Here is a 19,637-nt window from a genome sequence, read left to right as displayed (position 1 = left end):
AGGCATTGATAAAATTTACAAACATGGCAAAGGTAAATCTAAACACCACAAAGCTTTTAGGTGTTGGGAGTACAAAGACTAGAGAGAGGCAAGTGAAGGATTCACCTTGGGTGAAAAATCAAGAGGCCTCCAAAAAACACAGTAAATAATATTTCAATGTAGTATTAAAATTTTCAAAATTAGTGCAAAAATCTACAATGAACAAAAATATCAAAATTTTAAATAAAGACAGGATCCTTATTACTTGTTTCTCCTTTTGTCTCTGGATCCAATATGGCTTGGCAAAGCATGGGGGGAGCCTGAACTTGAATGCTATATCTGAACTCAGAGCCTGAACTCAACCATTATTTGCTCATGTTTTCCAAGATACAAAAGATAAAGAAGAATCAAAAATAACTTGAAGGATGTAAGACTGCTGGTCAAAGATAGTAGGAAAAACATGAACTTAATTCTTTAGGAGGAAAGCAGAGAAAATGACTAATTTAATTTCCCTGGTATAGTTCCATTTAGAGACTTAAGTATGTATATAGTTTGACTTCAAAAACAGAGGACAAATAACAGTCTTATTTAACTTTAAACTTTTCTGGCCTCTCTTGTCTTTCTTGACACTTTTTTTAATCAGTGCCAAGAATCCAATTACTGACCACAAGTGGCTTAAAGCAGTTTCCCCTATATCCAGGGGTATATTTCTCTGTAAGAAATGTAAGGTATAAAAAAAAAAAAAAAAAAAATAGTAAAGGGCCAACCCCGTGACTCACTCGGGAGAGTGCGGCGCTGGGAGCGCAGCAGTGCTCCCGCCGCGGGTTTGGATCCTATATAGGGATGGCCGGTTCATTCACTGGCTGAGCGCGGTCACAAAAAAAAAAAAAAGAAAGAAATGTAAGGTATGATTAAGAGTGACTTGAACACTGAGAAATAATTCTTATCTCATAGAACAGAAGCACTGGAGTTAGGGTGATTCCGAAATTGGATAATTCAATGCCTCAGCAATGTCATCTAGAATTCAAATTTTTTCATTTTGAACCTTTACCTTCCTCAGTGAGTCAGCTACTGTCCTCATGGTTACAAGATGACTGTAGCAGCTCCGGGCTTTAAGTTTCCACACAACAAAGTTTTTGTTCCCTCTTCTAAGATCAAGAAAACCCCTCCCAGAATCTCCTCATCCAAAATATTACCCTAGAACCAATTGTGAATTCATGGTTTTCTTTGTTGGATAGTATAATAATATATAATAATATATAATATGTAATATAATAATGAAGACTCTTGCTCTGGAGGCCTAAATATGGATGCAAAATCTGGCTCGATCACTTACTGGCTATGTAACCTTAGGTATCTTATTTAAATTCTGTGTGCCTCAGGTTTTTTAGATTTAAAAAAGGGATAAAATAATACACCTATTTTACTGGGTTATTGAGAGGGAAAAAAATGAGTTAATATATTTAAAATTCTTAGTGTCTGGTAAGTATTATTTTTTATTATGATTCTCACTGCTGTGGAAGCATGAGAGGTAAGAAAGAACAAGTATCTGAGTATCTCTTTAAAAAGAAGGCATCGATAAAAGTTTCTGTTGCATTTTGTAATATTTTTCCCATTTATATGATTTGGATGTAATGTCTGAAAGAGGAAAGAAGAATCAACTTCAGTACTATATACAATTTAAATATGTGTGTGTGTTTGTATGTGTGCGTATTTAGGCTTTTGAGGAAGTCATCCACATGGCTGAAAATAAGCTGGTCTCAAGCCAGCAGCATTGACTTCATGAAAATAGCCTGAATTGACTATTTGAGAGCCAGGAGATACATATTAGGGCCTTCAAAAGTTCATGGAAACGTTCATGTTATCTTTCAATTCCATTTCTACATGAACTCACTGAAGTATCCTCGTATGTGTCTGCATAATATATATAGTGCATTTAAGCACAAGGATAATTAAACAGATATCTTTCTTGTTGGATTTTTATTGTTAAGTTCCTCAGTTAACACTTAGAAAGAAGGGGAATGGGAAATATTCTCATTCTATTCTGATCATAAAAATCCCATTTGCAGTATTCTTCCATTAGACATAAAATATAGCAGTGCTAAAAATGCCTTTAATGGTGCCAGTGCAATCCAGTTCCTTACATATGATACTTTTTAAGTTCTCAATTGCAATTATAAAATGCACTTTATTTCCTTCATCTAAGGATTAATCCCCCCATTTGGAGTACCATTTCTTGCTCACATGAAACTCTCTAGAATGCAGGAAAATAGGGTGCAAAGTGTAAAGGTACAGTATCAGTGAATCATGGATATAGGCTTCTCTGAGACCAGCATTTTATAACTTGGGGTCACTGGATGGTCAGTGTGGTCCATGAACCCCCCAGAATAGAACATAAAATTTAAAAATTTCCCAGAAGTCCTCTCTCATATCATTTTCTCCCTCTCTGTGAGATCTTACATAAACCATGGAATATTCTTCCCATTTTAACAATGCAAGAAAAACAAAAAAACTGCTGTGATTCTAGTCCCTCTTCCAGTAATACTCAATCTCTGTCATTTACAGTAAAATATACTCACTTCCTCCAAATTTTTTCCATTGTCTTGAATACATTCCACTGAAACTGGTTTTTGAAGGAAACCAATGACATCTTCATCATTAAATTTAAAGATCCATTCTCAGTCTTCATCTTATTTGACCCGGCAGCAGCATTTGACGGTTGATCACTCTATCCTTCTCAAAACTATTTCTTAACTTGATATCTAGTTTGATATCTAGTGCATACAATCTCTTGGTTCTCTCTCTCTCTCTCTCTGTCTCTCCTTTTGTCACTCTCACTCTTTCTATCATCTCTCCTTGATTCTGAGAAGATTCTGCTGGTTTCTCCCCATTTTCCTGACCTGTCTCTCTGTCTTCCAAATGTTGAAGTTTTCCTGCATCCACTCCCTTGGTGATCTCTCTCAGCATCATGGTTTGAGCACCTTCTACCCTCTGTTGGCCTTCTGAGTTTCTATTTTCGGGTAGAACTTCTCTTTTGTACATCATATCGAGTAGTACACGTGTTTGCATTTCCATGCAGATGTCTAATAGGCAATTCGAAGATTGAAAAGTCTAAAACACATCTACTTTTCTACCACATCTCCCCAACAATAACCCTGTTTCTATCCAGTCCTTCCTGTATCAGTAAATGGCATTTCCATCCTTCCAGTTTGTTATGCCAAAACCTTGAACTTATTCTAGATTTTTCTCTCTCTCACACATCCAACAGCCACACTGGAAGCATATACTATTAATTCTACCTTTGAAATGCATTCAGAATCTGGCCACATCTCCTCCCACATGCTATTACTGCCTGTAAAAATCACCATCCTCTGTCTCCTGGATTACTTCAGTTGACTCCTTACTCATCTCCTGTTTTCCAACCTGGCATCCTTTCAATCTTCAACAGAGCAAAAGAAGTTTTCATAAGTCAAATCACTTAATTCCTTTGTTCAAGTTTTCCGGTGACTTCTGATCTCAATCATAGTAAAAGTATAATTTTGGAGTACTTAACATTTACGTCATATAATACATTGGTAAATTCTCATCTCTTAACTATATCAAAGGGAGAAGAGTCTCTGAAAAGCTAAAAAAAACTGTGAAAAATCAGTTGCAATTTATGCCATATATCTAGATACACCATATCTGAAAGGCTACTCTTGCCTCTTTGGAGAAATTTTCATATAATTAGAACAGCATTTTGGAAATCCCTAATCCATCTATTTGTTTTATTATTTATTATTTAATCTCTCATTTCACAAACATTTTACTTGCCCTAGGACATATAAAAGGGAGCATTTATAGACTTCAGTTTTTCCTAATTCTATCCATTAGAGTTATTAGAAGTTCAAATACTTTTTAGTTTCAGGTACTGGGACGTCTAACAAGGATAAATCTAATCAAATCTAGCTTATCTAGCTTGAACTTGATATGGTGACTACCTTGACAATTCAAGATTTTTTTCCTGATGTATCACAATTGATAATAAATGGACCAATCGGTCTTAATTTAGCCACCACTAAAGCCAACTTGGAGACTTTATTTTTAAAAATTTACAGGGCCATCTTCTTTATGATGCTGCCAAATACAATGTCGGCTAACAATGATTTCTTTCATTCTTAAACATCCATAACTCAGGGTTTATTTGCAATTTGGGTAACATAAATACACACTATTTTAATTCGTTCCCAATTTTTCCCTATGCTGAACTCTTATTTAGATTATAAACTTCTCAAGGGCAATTTCTTTCTTGGTAACTCCATAATACTTGGTACCAGAGGCATCCAATAATATTACTTTTAATTGAATACACATGAATACCATGGCAAGATATAGTATCTATTTCTGAGCAACAAGGAAATTGTGGACAAGCAATATTTAATTCTTGAAATTGACATATTCATTGTTTCAAAAGAACAAATCAGGAAAAGCAGATTTTCTTAGGTTCTTTGGAAATGATTGCAAAATTTTTCTTTTGTTTTCAATTTCTTATAGCAAGTTCTATTGCTAAGATGGGCTCAGATCCTCTAAAACTTGTACATGATGCTGTGGAAGAAACTACAGACTGGATCTATGGCTTCTTTTCTTTGTTGTCTGACATCATCTCATCTGAAGGTGATGAAGAAGATGATGGGGATGAAGATACTGATAAAGGTATGAAGAATATAGACACTTATCTCACTGCTAGGACCAATATTAGAAATGTATTGCAGTGGCTCACTTAGGTTTAAGCCCAAATGAGCACTTGGGTCAGGCAAAACTAAAATGAATGCACTTCTGAGAGCTAAGAGCATATCAACAGGCTTCCAAATGCAGTAAATTGGTCTCTATTTGGTTTTCATCTTATAGCTTATTTGCCATTATGGCAAAAATGTCAAAATTAAATGCTACCATTAAAGTAGCATTATAGTAGAGTCTTATTTTATGCACTATTATAAGCCCACAATAGAAACTCACATTTATATGCTTCTTTGGGAAAAAAAAAAAAATAGTAGCTATTTCTGAAGTTTATCTCTAGGAAGAGTAAAATAAAAACTGTGAACTAAAAGTACATGTAAATATCTTATACACATAAGTCATATTCATAGTCAAATAGCAGAAAGCAATCTTACTAACAGCACAATGAAAAGAGTCAATTTATTGAACCAAATGGAGTTGTAGAATGGAGGGACATATTCTAAAGGCCACAACAATTACGAAACTAAACTATGTACTTTCTTATATATATATATTAATGAGTAAAAGGAAATAACAAACTTAAGCCACACGTAAACTGCCATTGAATGGGTATGAAAAGAACAAAGCATTGTGATTATGTCTTTTAGATGACGTTTTAGGGTCAGTTTTAGTCATCAGAAATCATATATTCAGACTTGAATACCAAGAAAGCTCTTATTAGAGGCCCTTCTTCAACTTAGTCTGAATTTATATTTGTTTGAGCCCCAGTGAAAGGTCAAGATGAACAATAGATAACTTAAATTAACATGATATATAACCTATAATGTATAATTTGGATCACTGCCGCAATTTTAGTGAAGTCATAAAAATGAAACTACCTCAACGTTAATGTACATAAACAAAGTTTATGCTTAAAAAGTGAAATTTGGGATGCAAAGTAGTATAAGGACTATGACTGTCAAAACTGATAGGTCTTTGAAAAATAAACAAAAGAAAATGGGAAAATGGGAAGCCATATTAAATAATATGCTAAAAGTTTTTCTAATTTACTGTTTTTGTCTTGATTTAGGAGAAATAGAGGAGCCTCCCTTGGAGAAAAAAGGTTGGTTGTTTTCACCTTTGAAAAAAATTCTTATTCTTTTATGGTAATGTTGATTTGTAGTGTGACTCAAATATATTTCACTTGAGTTGCAGCCTTAACTTATTTTTAATGTAGAATTTTTATTTAATGATTAGATCAAGATTTATAATTAGGAAAAACAATACTCAATTCCTTCCAATGAAGCATATCTCACTATTTTTTCATTTAATAGATGCCTTCTTCTGTAGATTTGTGCAAATCTATCTATACACAGACCAATGTGGGTTGGGATTCAGGTATGAGAGAGAATTCTGTAGCCTTGGAAATAGTTCAGAAGATGGTGATGCCCATGGTCTCTATTATCATATGGCCAGATTTATTGATTTTGAAGTTTTCTTCTTATTCTTTTTCTTCTTATTTTATTGTCAGTATTATTTTGCATTTTAGGTGATGACTATGGGACAGGATAGCTGAGATAGTGTGGAGCATATGGTCATGGAAACAAAGGTATATCCAGTCAGTATGTATCAGGTGTGATTCCCAAGGAGTGGAGTCAACTGGGTGTGCTTGGATGTGGTGCAGAGGGATTCCTAGCAGGAACAGCACATTAGTCAGGGTTCTCCAGAGAAGCAGAATCAATAGGATATGTTATAAATATATGAGAGGAGATTTATTAGGGGAATTAGCTTACATGATTGTGAAGAGAAGTCCCATGACAGGCTGTCTGCAAACTGGATGCTGGTAGGGTGGCTCAGCCCAAGTCTGAAGGCCTCAGGACCAGGGAAACTGATGGTGTTCTTGGTGTAAGTCCTGGCTGCGGGTAGGGTGGCTCAGTCCATGTCTGAAAGCCTCAGAACTAGGGAAGCTGATGGTGCCATTGGTATAAGTCCTGGAATTCAAAGGCTGAAGAGTCTTGATCTCTGATGTCCATGAACAGGAGAGAAGAGTGCATCCCAGCTCCAGTGGATAGAGAGGGAGGCTCCTCTTTTTCTTCCATGTTTTGTTCTCTCTGGGACCCCAGCAAATTGGATGGCTCCTGCCCATACTGAGGGTGGATCTTTCCTACCCAGTCCACTCAGGCTGTTATGCTAGTCTCTTCTGGAAACACCCTCATGGGTACACCAAAATGATAGCCAGGTTTCTTGGTATTTCTTAATCTAATCAAGCTGACACCTAGAATTAACCCTCACAAATACCTAAGGTCTTCAGTGACTGAGCAGGGTGGTCACGATCCAAAAGAAGGGAGCAATAAGCCAAGGAAAAAGAGGTACAGCTATGGAGCCAGAGCCTTAGAGGGGAAGGGATTTTTACAGGAAGGAGTGGGAACTATGTCTGAAAGAGGCAATGGGGAGCAGGGTCTTTTTAGAGCTGATCTCCCAAGGACAGTGACTAGAACATAGTCAGATTTTAAGCTAATGAGCAACTCATCATTATCTGGAAATAATAGCCTTTGTACATGTTTATTTCAATTGGAAATAAAGGGGAAAAACAGATAAATGTCTTCTCGCTTATAAACTGAATTCCACAAGAATATCATAAGGTCATATTCTCCATAAATATATGTGCTATTTAATAAACAACCTCTTTCCTATTGATCTGAATTCTTATTTGGAATTATTTTAAAATTTACTTTTATGTAATGATTAGCATAATTTGAAAAACCACACAAAGCTGTTCAATTATTGTTTCTTAAATTACTGCCTTGATTTATCATATCAACAAAAAAATCTGTTAAGTAGTTGTTTAGGATACTTTTTAATGTCGGTAATGCTCGTTAGTCATAACAGTCTAAGGCATATATGTGCTTAAACATCATGTAAACTAATTTCTTGACAAAGTACATATTCAACACTAGGAGGACAAATGACTTAAAATGACCTGAATATATTTTCTTAATAATATTATTCACAAAGTTCCATAAGAAAATGAACATTTATGGAAACAGCTTATATGCTGTACCTTGGATACAGAAGCTATATAACATTAGTTGAAAGTGGACTAAAGGAGATATATTTCATTAAAATTATTTATTTTTTATGTATAAGCTTTTTGTGGATTCACATAGGCAATAAGAGTTTGGAAGCAGTATGTGATATTTTAGCATTTTAAATACATATTCTGCACTTAAAAGTATACATTTTACGTTATTATTAGGGAAGAGATTCTAAGAGGTTACTCATATCTCATCATGGGTTATTTTGTGCATTTTTATATTTAAAAAGTTTGGTTTAAGAAGTAAGTTTTTTGGTAATCTAGAATGATAAAGTCTCTTAAAACATTTGATTTTCATCCATCTAAATGATTATTCATTAATACCCCTTCCAAATCATATTTATTCAATCATATTTAATCATTTTATACTACCTAAATCATCAGACTCTGTCATTTTTTATTCAACTTCCCTGTGTCTAAGACATTTTATTTAAATGCACTTAAAGCATTAGTTTTATTTGTCCAGTTGCTATCTTACCAAAACAGAAACTCAGCCAGCTTGTTATTTATGGGTGAAGTTTGCATTTCTAATTTGATGTGGAATAATGGTCCAGTCGACTAATCTCAGATTGCAGGACTGATTATTAAACAGATTATTAATATGGATGAAATTTTTGAATCTGCTATTCTGTGGCGTATGTTGTTATATATAAATATAGATTTAGGGTATCACATGTAGTAGTACCTAGTGTCTTTATATTCTATTTGAATTTTATTTTTCAACTTGGCAAAATTTTAAAACATTAAATTCTATTACCAAACACTCCATGATGAGGGTCCAAGGCACTAAGCCATTAGAAAAAATATTTTTATTTAATTATCTAAAAATTTTAACTATGAAAACCAAATACCACTGTAAATCACATTTCCTGGAACAATTATGTGCTTTGTATGGTTGGGTGTACTTTGCTTATCTGGAACTGTCCTGTTGAGCAGTATTCTTAGCACCAAGGTACACAACATGGATATGTTAAACCTCTTTCTAAGGGGTACAAAAGTGCAGATAGCTTTAAAGGAATCAAATGCCATTTGTATGCTTTCCTAAAATTGATCTGCCTGAGAACATACCCAAGTTTATAGCAGTGCAATTTCCACTTTGCAAGCTAAAGGAATATCTTCACATGTCCCCAAATCCCTGTCTAATGCATACATCTGCTAAGCGAGAAGGATGGTGTTGATACACAGGGGTTCTGTGTCATGGTAGGATGTTCTGAACTCAGATACGTGATAGAGTGAAGTTATGGGAACAATGACAAGTTTCATTTCATAATTTTGCTTTTTATTTAGCTGAATAATGTGAAAGAGTGCATTGCTCTTGAGGGACAGTCTCATGAGAGCAAACATCAGTAGGAAATACTGAAAGTTAAAAATTGTTTTCAGAAATTTTAACATTAAGCAATTCTTTAGAGTTATTTTCAATACTTGTTTCTAGGAAGTGCCTTAGCTGGAAAGAAAAATGCTTTGAAACAACCAAAGCAGTGTAGGTTAGTGGCACTGATTCTTTTAAATATAAGTGGAATATTTTCTTGGACAACCAAACTTTTAAAGATGCATCGAATAAATCATCGGATACCATGTTTCTCTGTTTCTGTGAAGGTTAATTCTCTAGTGTTCAAAAAGGAAATTAAAATCCACCATATAATTATATTGTGAAATATTTAATCTAATCATAGTCAAACTTCATCCTATTTCATCTAATATAAAATCCTTGTATCTTCCACCTCTTACTGACAAAAAATTAAATTATATGCTATTTGTGGAACCAATTAACTATATATGTATATATGTGAATGTATGTATGTCTATGTATATATACATAATATATTATGTATTATGTATACATTATTTTTATTATATATATTTTCACCTCCTATTAAAAATAAAACTATATACAGATTCGTATTATGTTTTAGTTCTATTTTCCATGAACTTTTTAAGGTACCTTCATATATATGTATATTTACCATGTATTCTCTTTTGCATGATACATTATAAAATTTTTGATGATGGCTAACAAAATTATTTCTTTTATGTTTGAAACTTATTTAATTATTCCCAGAAGTAAAACATCAGAGTTTGATATCTCCCTCACACATATATTGCAACATTACAAAACTTTTTTTTTACCATACTTCTAGTTTCATAAACAACTTAAAATTTGTCTCTATATAACATGATGTTAGTACAAATAAAATAAATTGCAATAAAATGTTGGTTTGTCTCATTTTATCACTTATTATTAAAATAAATTTACTATTTTAAGTTCACATTATTTTAATCTTTTAATCTACTTTTAATAACATATATTCCAGATGTGCTGCAAAATTTACTGCTTAATAGTAATTATCTCAAAATTCAAATTAAAACTGTCTTTTAAATTAAAAAGTGAAATTATATATTTGTTTAACAGATAGCGAGTTTGATTTGGGTAAGAGGTTTGAAAATAAAGGGTAGCTTTGCTCATTAGCTAATATAGCAAATGTTTTCCATAAATTAAATGAGTAGCATCTCCAAGGTTTAGATAATAATATTTAAAACAAAAAATACATTTAAAAGTACATAATACAATACCATTTTACCCCAAATTATTATAGTTCACAGTATTTTTATTTTTCATCTCTTTTTGAGTATAATGTTTACACAAGGTACTACCTGAGAGTAGTAGATATATCTAATAATCATTTGGAAAATCTAATAAAGCTGCCTTATTTTCCAGAAATTTAGAAAGTGAATGACTCTGAGGACAGAGTAACAAATTTTTGCAAATAATGTGTTTTACAAATCTTTGTTTTCAATAAAATTGAAGATGGCATTAATCAGTTACTCAGAAGAGAGATCATTGAAAACAAATTTCTTGTTTATTCCATATGCCATTTTGGCCTTACTTCGGAGACCCCAAAATTAAATAACATCGCCATAATAGGATTGTCATTTCTGTACGGGTGCGTGTGTGGGTGTGTGTGTGTGTATGCATATATGAGGGTACTTCAAAAAGTTCATGGAAGAATTTGTATTATCTTTTAATTCCATTTTTTCCATGAACTTTTTGAAGTACTCTCATGTATGCATAAGGCATACATATGTATGTACAGATGTACATAAGGTTTCTCAACACTTGTATCTTTAAAAACAAAAAAATAGGGGTAGATTTGTTGCTAAACCTTATCTTATTCTAGCTGTAAGTCACATTTATCCATAGAGACACTAACTACTCTTAAAGCTTCATTCATCTCATAATGAAAAGACATTCTGGAGCTGGCCACTTAGATCAGTTGGTTAGAGCATGGTGCTTATAACACCAAGGTCAAGGGTTTGATTCCCCCCAAAAGAGATGACATTCTAATGAAATTTCTCTTTTCAGGTTTAATGATTATTTATGAAGATTTGTAATATGTTCACCTTTTATCTTTACAGTCTAAAGGTATACAAAATCATTTGATATGAACAAAATTTAAAACTTACAATATATACACATTTTTTTCTAGAGAAGCATGATGGTGTCATCAAAAAGTTTTTCCAAGAATAAAGACATATTGCTCTTGAATAAAATTTTGTGAGAGAGGTGGAATGAAAATATGAATTCAAAGAAAAAAGGGAAAGATGTAGAACTTCCAAGTGTTAAAGAGCTTATAGATATTTATTTTAAATCGATAATGAGGTCCCAAATATTATTGTATTTTCAATCTATGAACTCAATTTTTAAAGGAATGTAGCAATTTTATTTTTAAATGATATTTATGATAATCTGTAAATTACATAATTTGCAACTTTTTAACTTATGATGAAAAATTTTCGATATTGTCTTAAAAATATGGGAGAAAATACAGACTTCTCCAAAATATTCTAAGGAATGAAAAAGGAAAAAAATAATTGAAGATGTCTGTAATAGAAATTGAACATTTTACTTTCTGGAAAACTGTAGATTTTTGAGAAAGAACAAAGCACAGAGGCTTAAGATTCCACCCGTTATGAAGCTTATCCTTAGATAATCACTATTTCAGAAACAGTGACATGTTGTATTCCTTCTAGGGTTAAACTCAGTCAACAAATTTATTTTTCAATTAATCTCTTCCAAGTGTTTCCATGTGCCAAGCAATGTGCCAGGTGGAAGAAGCATATGTGTTTGCTTACAACATTTCCAATGGCTGACGATGAAAGTTTATTAAATAAAATAATAAACTGTAATGGAGCTTTTATGTAGTATTGTTAAGAAAGATAATTATTTATTAGTAGCTTCAGGATCAATGTGAATAGTATTCTGTAACCAAAGAATAAAAGATCACCTTGTTCAGTAAAATATCTTGAAAAGACCATGTTGAAGAATTTGATGAATAAATGAACAAATGAGACAGTTAATGAGATAAAATAGTCAGGGCATTGCATATTTAATAATAGTAAGAGTAAGTCTTCACATGAAATTATCATATGTAAACTGAACTGAAAGAGGATGAAAATATGAACAGTGGTAAAACTACTAAAAGAAAATATAGAGGAAACACTTCAGGAAGTAGGACTGGGCAAAGACTTTATGAACAAGACGCCAAAAGCACAGACAACAAAAGAAAAAATAAACAAATGGGATTATATCAAACTAAAAAGCTTCTGCCCAGCAAAAGGAACAGTTTATGGAGCAAAAAGGCAACCTACAGAAGGGGAGAAAATATTTGCAAACTATGAATCCAACGAGGGATTAATATCCAGAGTATACAAAGAACTCAAAAAACTTAGTAAAAAAACAAATAAGGAATTAAAAAATGGGCAAAGAAGCTGAACAGGCGTTTCTCAAAAGAAGATAAATAAATGGCAAACAGATACATGAAAAAATTCTCAACATCGTTAAGCATCAGGGAAATGCAAATCAAAATCACACTGAGATTTCATAACATCCTAGTTAGACTGGCCAGTATCAAAAAGACAGAGAATAACAAATGCTGAAGAGGATGTGGAGAAAGGGGAACCACCCACCCAGTTGGTGGGACTGTAAAATAGTGCAGCCATTATGGAAAATAGTGTGGAGCTTCCTCAAAACAACTGCAGATAGAACTGCCACACAATCCAGCAATCCTGTTGCTGGGTATATGCCCAAAGGAACGGAAATCATCATGTCAAAGGGATACCTACTCTCATATTTATCACAGCTCTATTTACAATAGCCAAGATATGGAACCAATCTAAATGTCCATCGACGGATGACTGGACAAGGAAAATGTGGTGCATATATATATACACAGTGGAATACCACTTTGCCATAAAAAGGAATGAAATTTAGCTATTTACAGCAATGTGCATGAATTTGGAGAAAATTATGTTAAGTGAAATAAGCCAGGCACAGAAAGAGAATTACTGCATGTCATCACTCATAAGTGGGAGCTGAAAAAAAGGAAGGAAGAAAGAAAGAAACAAACAATAATTACAATAATTTCTTGAACTCTCAAAAGGAGAGAAGGGACTGAGGCCACCAGATATGGGAAAAGGGGAGGCAGTGGAGGTTAGGGAGAAATTGGTAAAGAGCCACAAAAAATATTTATATTGTATAATGATTTTTTAAAGACATTATAAATAATTACACCTCATTTTTAGACAAATAAATTAATTTTAATATTCTTAATTTTTCATAAGTACTCCAAGTCAAACTTAAAACCAGGCTCAGCGACACTGATATAAACACACATACACACACACACATACACACACACACACACACACACACACACACACACACATACACATTCAGAGAGAGAGAGAGAGAGAGAATCCAGTAGTCTTAAAGCAAAGTTAAAAAATATGTCTATACAACATAGGCATGTTAGTATTTTACTATATTTTTTTCAAAACTAAAATACTGGTTTATCAAAAACCTAATATAATTATTTTGTATTATTATATTAATTTTTTTATGACAGTAACTTTTCAGATTAGGTAAATAGTCACAGAAAGTATAATTCTTTATCAGCTTTTTAATTCTTTTGTATTAACACCTCTAAGTGCAACAAAATGGATATACTTAACTCCTTTTTACAGTTTATTCTTATTTAAACTTTCATCTGTAATGTCTGTATTTAAGAATAATCATTATAACATTTATCTCTTTTGAAATGCATAATTTTAAAAGACAATCATAGTCTTCTAAGAAGGAATTCTGTTTTATAATGTCTTTTCCTGGTAGCTAGCTTTAAACTTAAGAAAAAATAATTGCAGTCATTCAGAATTATGCACACTCAGTTTTTTGGAAAGGAAAAACTGGTCATCAATTGTAGGGGTACGGGGGCCTTTATGGATTATACATATATCTGTTGCCTTAGTGCAAAGCACCATTACATTATGTTTAATTTCCTTGCTTCCTAATTACTTGCTGTTCAAAATAAGGAACTATCCTTAAGGATGAGCAGCACCCAGATATGAAGGCTGATGTTCTAGGAGATTGTATTTGATGCATGCTAATGGCAGAAGAAGAAACTCCTCTACTTAGAGCAAAACAAATTACATTCTCCCTACAGTCGAGATTTAAAGAGCTGCTCAGTAAATTCAAACTTCGTTCTCTCATTGTGTATTTTTCCTACTTTATTAAAAGCCACAATAGCTCTTTGCAGTCAGAGTAAATGAGGAAGAGCCAGGAAATTTAAACCTCATAAATATTCAAGACTGTAGGATTAGGCCATTCAGAAGGTTGTATCACGCCATCGGGAGTAAGATAGATGGACGCGTTTGCTGCCAGAGCTTTCATTGCATCCATCTTTTCTGGCAGTTTCGGTGCTTTACACCAGGCTGAACAGTAAGTGTCTGAAAAATATGGTGTATGAAAAAAAGAGGGAGAATGGAAAGGTGACTAAACTTGTTTAAATTCATAGCCTTGGAATATTGGTTACTAGGTAGGCCTGAGTAACCTTGTTAAATAGATACATTTACTATTGGATCTCTCCTCTGAATAAGTCTAGATCAAAACTAATTTCCATAACTGCACAGCTGCATATTGCTCTCAGACTGCGCGAGGAACTTACTGCTTTATCCTCTCCCTGTCTTTCACAATCTTGGTCAGATCTGTGATGACAGAGGGTCAAAGCTCAAAGAGAACAGTGGGCATGGAGATGGGCTTAGAATGAAAAAGGCTGAGAAGAGTAAGGAACAAGGAGATCTAGTGAATGATCCAGAAAGTCACTTCTCCAGGTAGTTGCTAATGGAGTAAACTCTGGGCCCACTGAGTCAGGCAACTTCAGTACCTGTGCTACGAAAAGAGCTTGTTCATCTCTGTCAAGACACACAAACTGGAACCAGGAGGTCACAAATATTAGTGGATAAAACCAAAGCCTGAAGTCACAGTCCAAAGAAAGCAAGAGATAAGAATTCGTGCTAAAATCAGGAGGAATCAAAAGACTCTTAGGCCCAGCCATTTTATGTTGTTCTTCTTGCTACATTTCTACCTGTTCCTAAGGTAATTGAGAAGCCTGTGTGTGGGAAGTTGTTAGGTCTAATGTATTTTAGACTCTTCTCTCTGCAGTCTGTTCTCTGTTTCATAATCATGAGAAACTAATCTGCTAGTTTAATGCAGAAGGCTGAAAATTTTATCTATTCCAGGTATTGTGTTTTCATTTAGAAACAGTCTGCTAAAAAATAAAATAACAACACAAAGAGAAACAGAAATTTTACAAGTGGCTCTCAACTTGTGTTTTGGATTCAAGTGATGTCTTAATTACAATTATTTTGCTTGCAAGATACCAAAATTCAATTCAAAAATTGGCATAATGAAAAAAATACTTTATTGGTTTAAGTGATTGAAAGTTACAAGAGTAGAACCAGCTTCAGTAATGGCTTGAAATCGGTTTTTATGTAATGCTATTAGTAAATCTTCTTTTTTTACGTCATGACCCTCTTTTCTTTCCTCTGTTTCATTTGCTTCCTTTTCAGGTAGGCTTTTCTCTCCTAGTGGCAATTAGAATCATCGGAAGCTTGAGGCCAAAATTATTTTACCTTAGCAACTCAAGAGAAGAGCCTGTGCTCTCTTTCCCAAATGTTTCTCAAATGTTTTTCACCCAAAACAATGTAGTTGACTTTCATTAATCTGTATTGAGTAACATACCCTTGTTGGGACCAATCAGTTGGCCAGAAAGATGCAACAAGCTCTTTGTCAAGGCCTATGGAATGGGCCTACCCCGGGAACTAAAAAATGGGTTAGCATCACCCAAACTAACTGAAAGTAAAAAAGGGATATTGTTACAGTAATAGATTCTAACAGGAAAGCCACAGGTGTCCACAATATCTAATTTTTGTTTCTAATTTAGAATTCCAGATTACCTCCCATCTCCGATTTACTAAATCAGACTCTCTAGAGGTTGAGCCTTAAACAGTTGAATTATTAAAATATTTGCAATATGTTCTAACTAAAAATAAGGATGAGAGCCATGGCAACCCAAAAGAATAATTCTAAAATAGGAGATTTTGTGTATTGTTAGTCCAGGAAGGGAGAGATAGTTGAGGATAAGAGAAAAACTGCACATTTTGTTTATACATAGTGACCCCTGTATATAAATTTACTGTTAGTAAAGTGCCAAAACATAAATGATAAAATGCAATCTAAGTTAATATCACTGTCACATTGACCTAGACCATTGGAGTAACTATTGACAATCGATGCTCATCAGCTGAACATATAAAAATTTTAAACATGACTGAGATGAACTGAAATGAACACAATAAGGAGATATTTGCATTGGTCCTTGTTCTGCTGTTACCCTGCCATGGTTAAGTCACTGAATCTCGGGGCTCTCAGTTCCCACATCTGTAAAAACAAAGACACTGGATATACTGATGTTCAGGTAATTTCCGGCTTCAATATTTTATGACTTTTTGATTAAATTTTGGACATATATTAATAATTTTATTAAGAGTTTTCTATGGACTAGAGTTTCGCAACTCAAAGTGTGGTCCATGAACCAGCAACTTTAGCATCATCTGGGAAATATTGAGAAACACAGAATTCAGACTTCATCTAGATCAAATAAATCAGAATCTTCATTTTAAGAAGATCTCCTGGAGATTTATATGCAAATTAAGATATGGAAACATTGATTTAGAAAGTAATTCACACTTTTGACTATGATTCTGAAATTATTACCTGAGAGTTTATTTAAATTGTAGTTCCCTAAAAGTTTCCTTACCATGAGAGACTAATTGATTAAGTTTGGCCGCAGCTCAGGAATGTTTAAAAATCTTCCCTGATGATTCTGATGTACAGTCTCATTAATCTTGTCTAGTACATCATCAAATATGAAACATACTAACACAGACAAAAACCCACCGAATCTGTAACCTCTACCATGAATAGCTTATAAACTGTATTATTTGTAATAATTTTCACCTCCGTCTGGTTTATGCATACATGGGAAATGGTATCTCTTTTTAAAGATGGAGAAAATAAAATTCAAAGAAGAAAAATGGATCAACCTGAGATTACAGAGTTAATGGTAAAAACGAGATAGGTTAGATATCGTCTTAATGTATTAATTTAAAAAATTTTATAGAGGTCATTAATATGCAGTGTAGCATCTATTATTTTTCTCAAAAAAGTTTACCTTATCTTTCCAAGTAATCAAACATAACAAAGTAAAAGCCCCAAATATTTTACATTTATGGGGTTCAACATCCCTGAAAGAAACTGTCCTCAATATTTGCCTGTCACGATACCTGGAGTGTATGCCCACTTAATCACAAACACTAGGTGCTTCCAGGGGGAGAAAATATTTCGCTTTATACTCTGCAGTAATCTCAAAATTTTTTGTAAATCAATACAAAAGAAAAAGTGTCAGAAAATCACAAAAACAGATGCATACTTATAATTTGGTATATTTATCTAAAATACTGAGAATTCAGTAAAATATTTTCCCTTAGCGTTATTTAATTAGCCACTAAATAGATAACTAGATTTGCTCAGCCATTCATCATAATTAATCTTCTGTGTACTAAGAACAACTGGCAGAATCTTACAAATAGAGATTCCATGTTCAAATGAGTAAATAATTTGAATTTTCAATATTAAAATGAGAAAAATTGTAAGAAGACATTTTATATTATCTAGTGCTTGTGAGGTATCAAGAGAAAACAGTGACAAAAAGCATTCTTTGAAATCCACAACCCTCATAATAATTTAATAAACTGAGTTGTCATCTTAAAAGAATCAGGATGGTTGCCTTGGTGACAGAGATTATTATCCTTTTAACTTCTTGATTCTGCCATTTAAAAATCTTGAATTGATAACATTTTGAATTTATTAACAGTGTGGCATATTTATAGAGAAAAATTGCATGCATTAAAGTGGCCATGTAAGTCTTAGACAAAATTACAAACCATCTAGGTAACAATAAGCTTTGTTAGGATTAGTCTAAGCAAAATACATGAAATATAACAAAATACTTCAGAAAGACCACACTATTTCTTAGGAATCATTTAGTACAATGTATTTTCACTAATTTTGGTCCAATTGTTTGTTGCTACTACCAAGCTTCTCTGTTTTAGTACCCATGCCTCTCCTTCCAAGTTACACGTGGGAAATCCAGCTCAGCAAGTCTTGGGAAAATCTACGGCCCCTGTGATTACCATTGGAACTGTGGTAGACATAGAGCTTAGATAAAATATACTTGGACAGAATTAAACACCCTAAAGAAGAAGGAAAACCAAGTCAATGAAGTGAATCTTCACTTATAATTTGGAGAAATTTTAGAGGTTCTCTCTGTTGAGTAATTGTGTGTTCCTACAGGTCATATAGCACACCATGAGAACCAGAAGTTCTTCATTACACCTGAAAATTCCAACTTGGCCTACCAAGAGGATCACTAAAGTCTACACTTGTCCTCTCAGATGTCCAGCATAAGTATATTTGGCAAATGCCTAAATTTGACAAATCTACGCAGGAAATACCATAAACACACAAGCAAGTGTTATTAGACAAAAGAGAATGCAGATTATCACTTAAAAGTCCTAATCAGTGATTGGGAATGCTAGAGAAACATAACAGTACCAAATTTGTAGAATGAAGGGAATAGAAAATTTGGGCCCATTTTTAAAAGCTAGGTTAAGTAACATATTCCATTTTTAAATCTTTCCCCCAATTTTTTCTGTTGAAACGGACATGATATTTGATTGTCAACATTTTATTATAGGTATAATGTATTCATTTATAGTTCACTTATTTTTTGTATAAACATTTATGAATAAGTTTTTAAATAATGCAGTGTATTTAAAAACGTGCTTAATGTTTTTAATTTGATTATTGTTTAGTTTTTTAGTGTTCCAGAAAAAATAATATGAAAAAAATCTACACATTATGAAAAACTTTTAAACAAGTGTTACAGTTTATAAATATCTTTCACATACCTTATTTTATTTCTATAAATAGTAAAATTCTGCAACTTTTCCCAGCATTTCTAATAGAAAGTAAAAACATTTGGAATTGTAACATTTACTTTCTCAAAATTTTCAACTATAATAATTTTAAATTTTTTGAGAGTTAAATTCCTTGAGAGTTATGTCATAAAAAACAGGTTATGATATCATCCACCACCACCTTCTATAATATACAAAAGTTGATAGCTCATAATTATGGCTAAACATTTATTTTTTCATGTGGTATATATTTATCAAGTGTCTAGTGGATGTTGAGCTTTGAAAATGTTATGGGGAACCAAATAGACATAATTCTTGCCATGAAAAAGAGAAGTAAGTAATAACAATGATTATAATAGTCAATATTCACATGATGCTTACTTGATGCCAGGTGCTTCTCTAAATCCTTTACATTTTAACTTATTTTAATCCTCTTGTAAACATATGTGTTTGGTATTATTATCAACCTCATTTTATGGATGAGGAAATAAAGTTC

At 33.1% G+C, this 19,637-nt stretch overlaps 1 protein-coding gene across 16 annotated transcripts in view; it reads left to right on the top strand.

Moving 5' to 3' along the window:
• TRDN (triadin) overlaps window positions 1-19,637 on the top strand; it is a 387,419-nt gene that overhangs the window by 75,516 nt on the left and 292,266 nt on the right. For all 16 annotated transcript variants that reach the window (XM_063096118.1, XM_063096115.1, XM_063096120.1 and 13 more), the window contains exons 3-4: window positions 4,513-4,671; window positions 5,765-5,797. In XM_063096118.1, coding sequence (XP_062952188.1) covers window positions 4,513-4,671; window positions 5,765-5,797 — 192 coding nt within the window. The remainder of the gene's footprint in view (window positions 1-4,512; window positions 4,672-5,764; window positions 5,798-19,637) is intronic.

Source organism: Cynocephalus volans, chromosome 5 (assembly GCF_027409185.1).
Source record: "Cynocephalus volans isolate mCynVol1 chromosome 5, mCynVol1.pri, whole genome shotgun sequence".
Classification (NCBI taxonomy): Eukaryota; Metazoa; Chordata; class Mammalia; order Dermoptera; family Cynocephalidae; genus Cynocephalus; species Cynocephalus volans.
The sequence above is the reverse complement of the archived record's forward strand: the minus strand, read 5'-3'. Positions and strand labels throughout refer to the sequence as shown.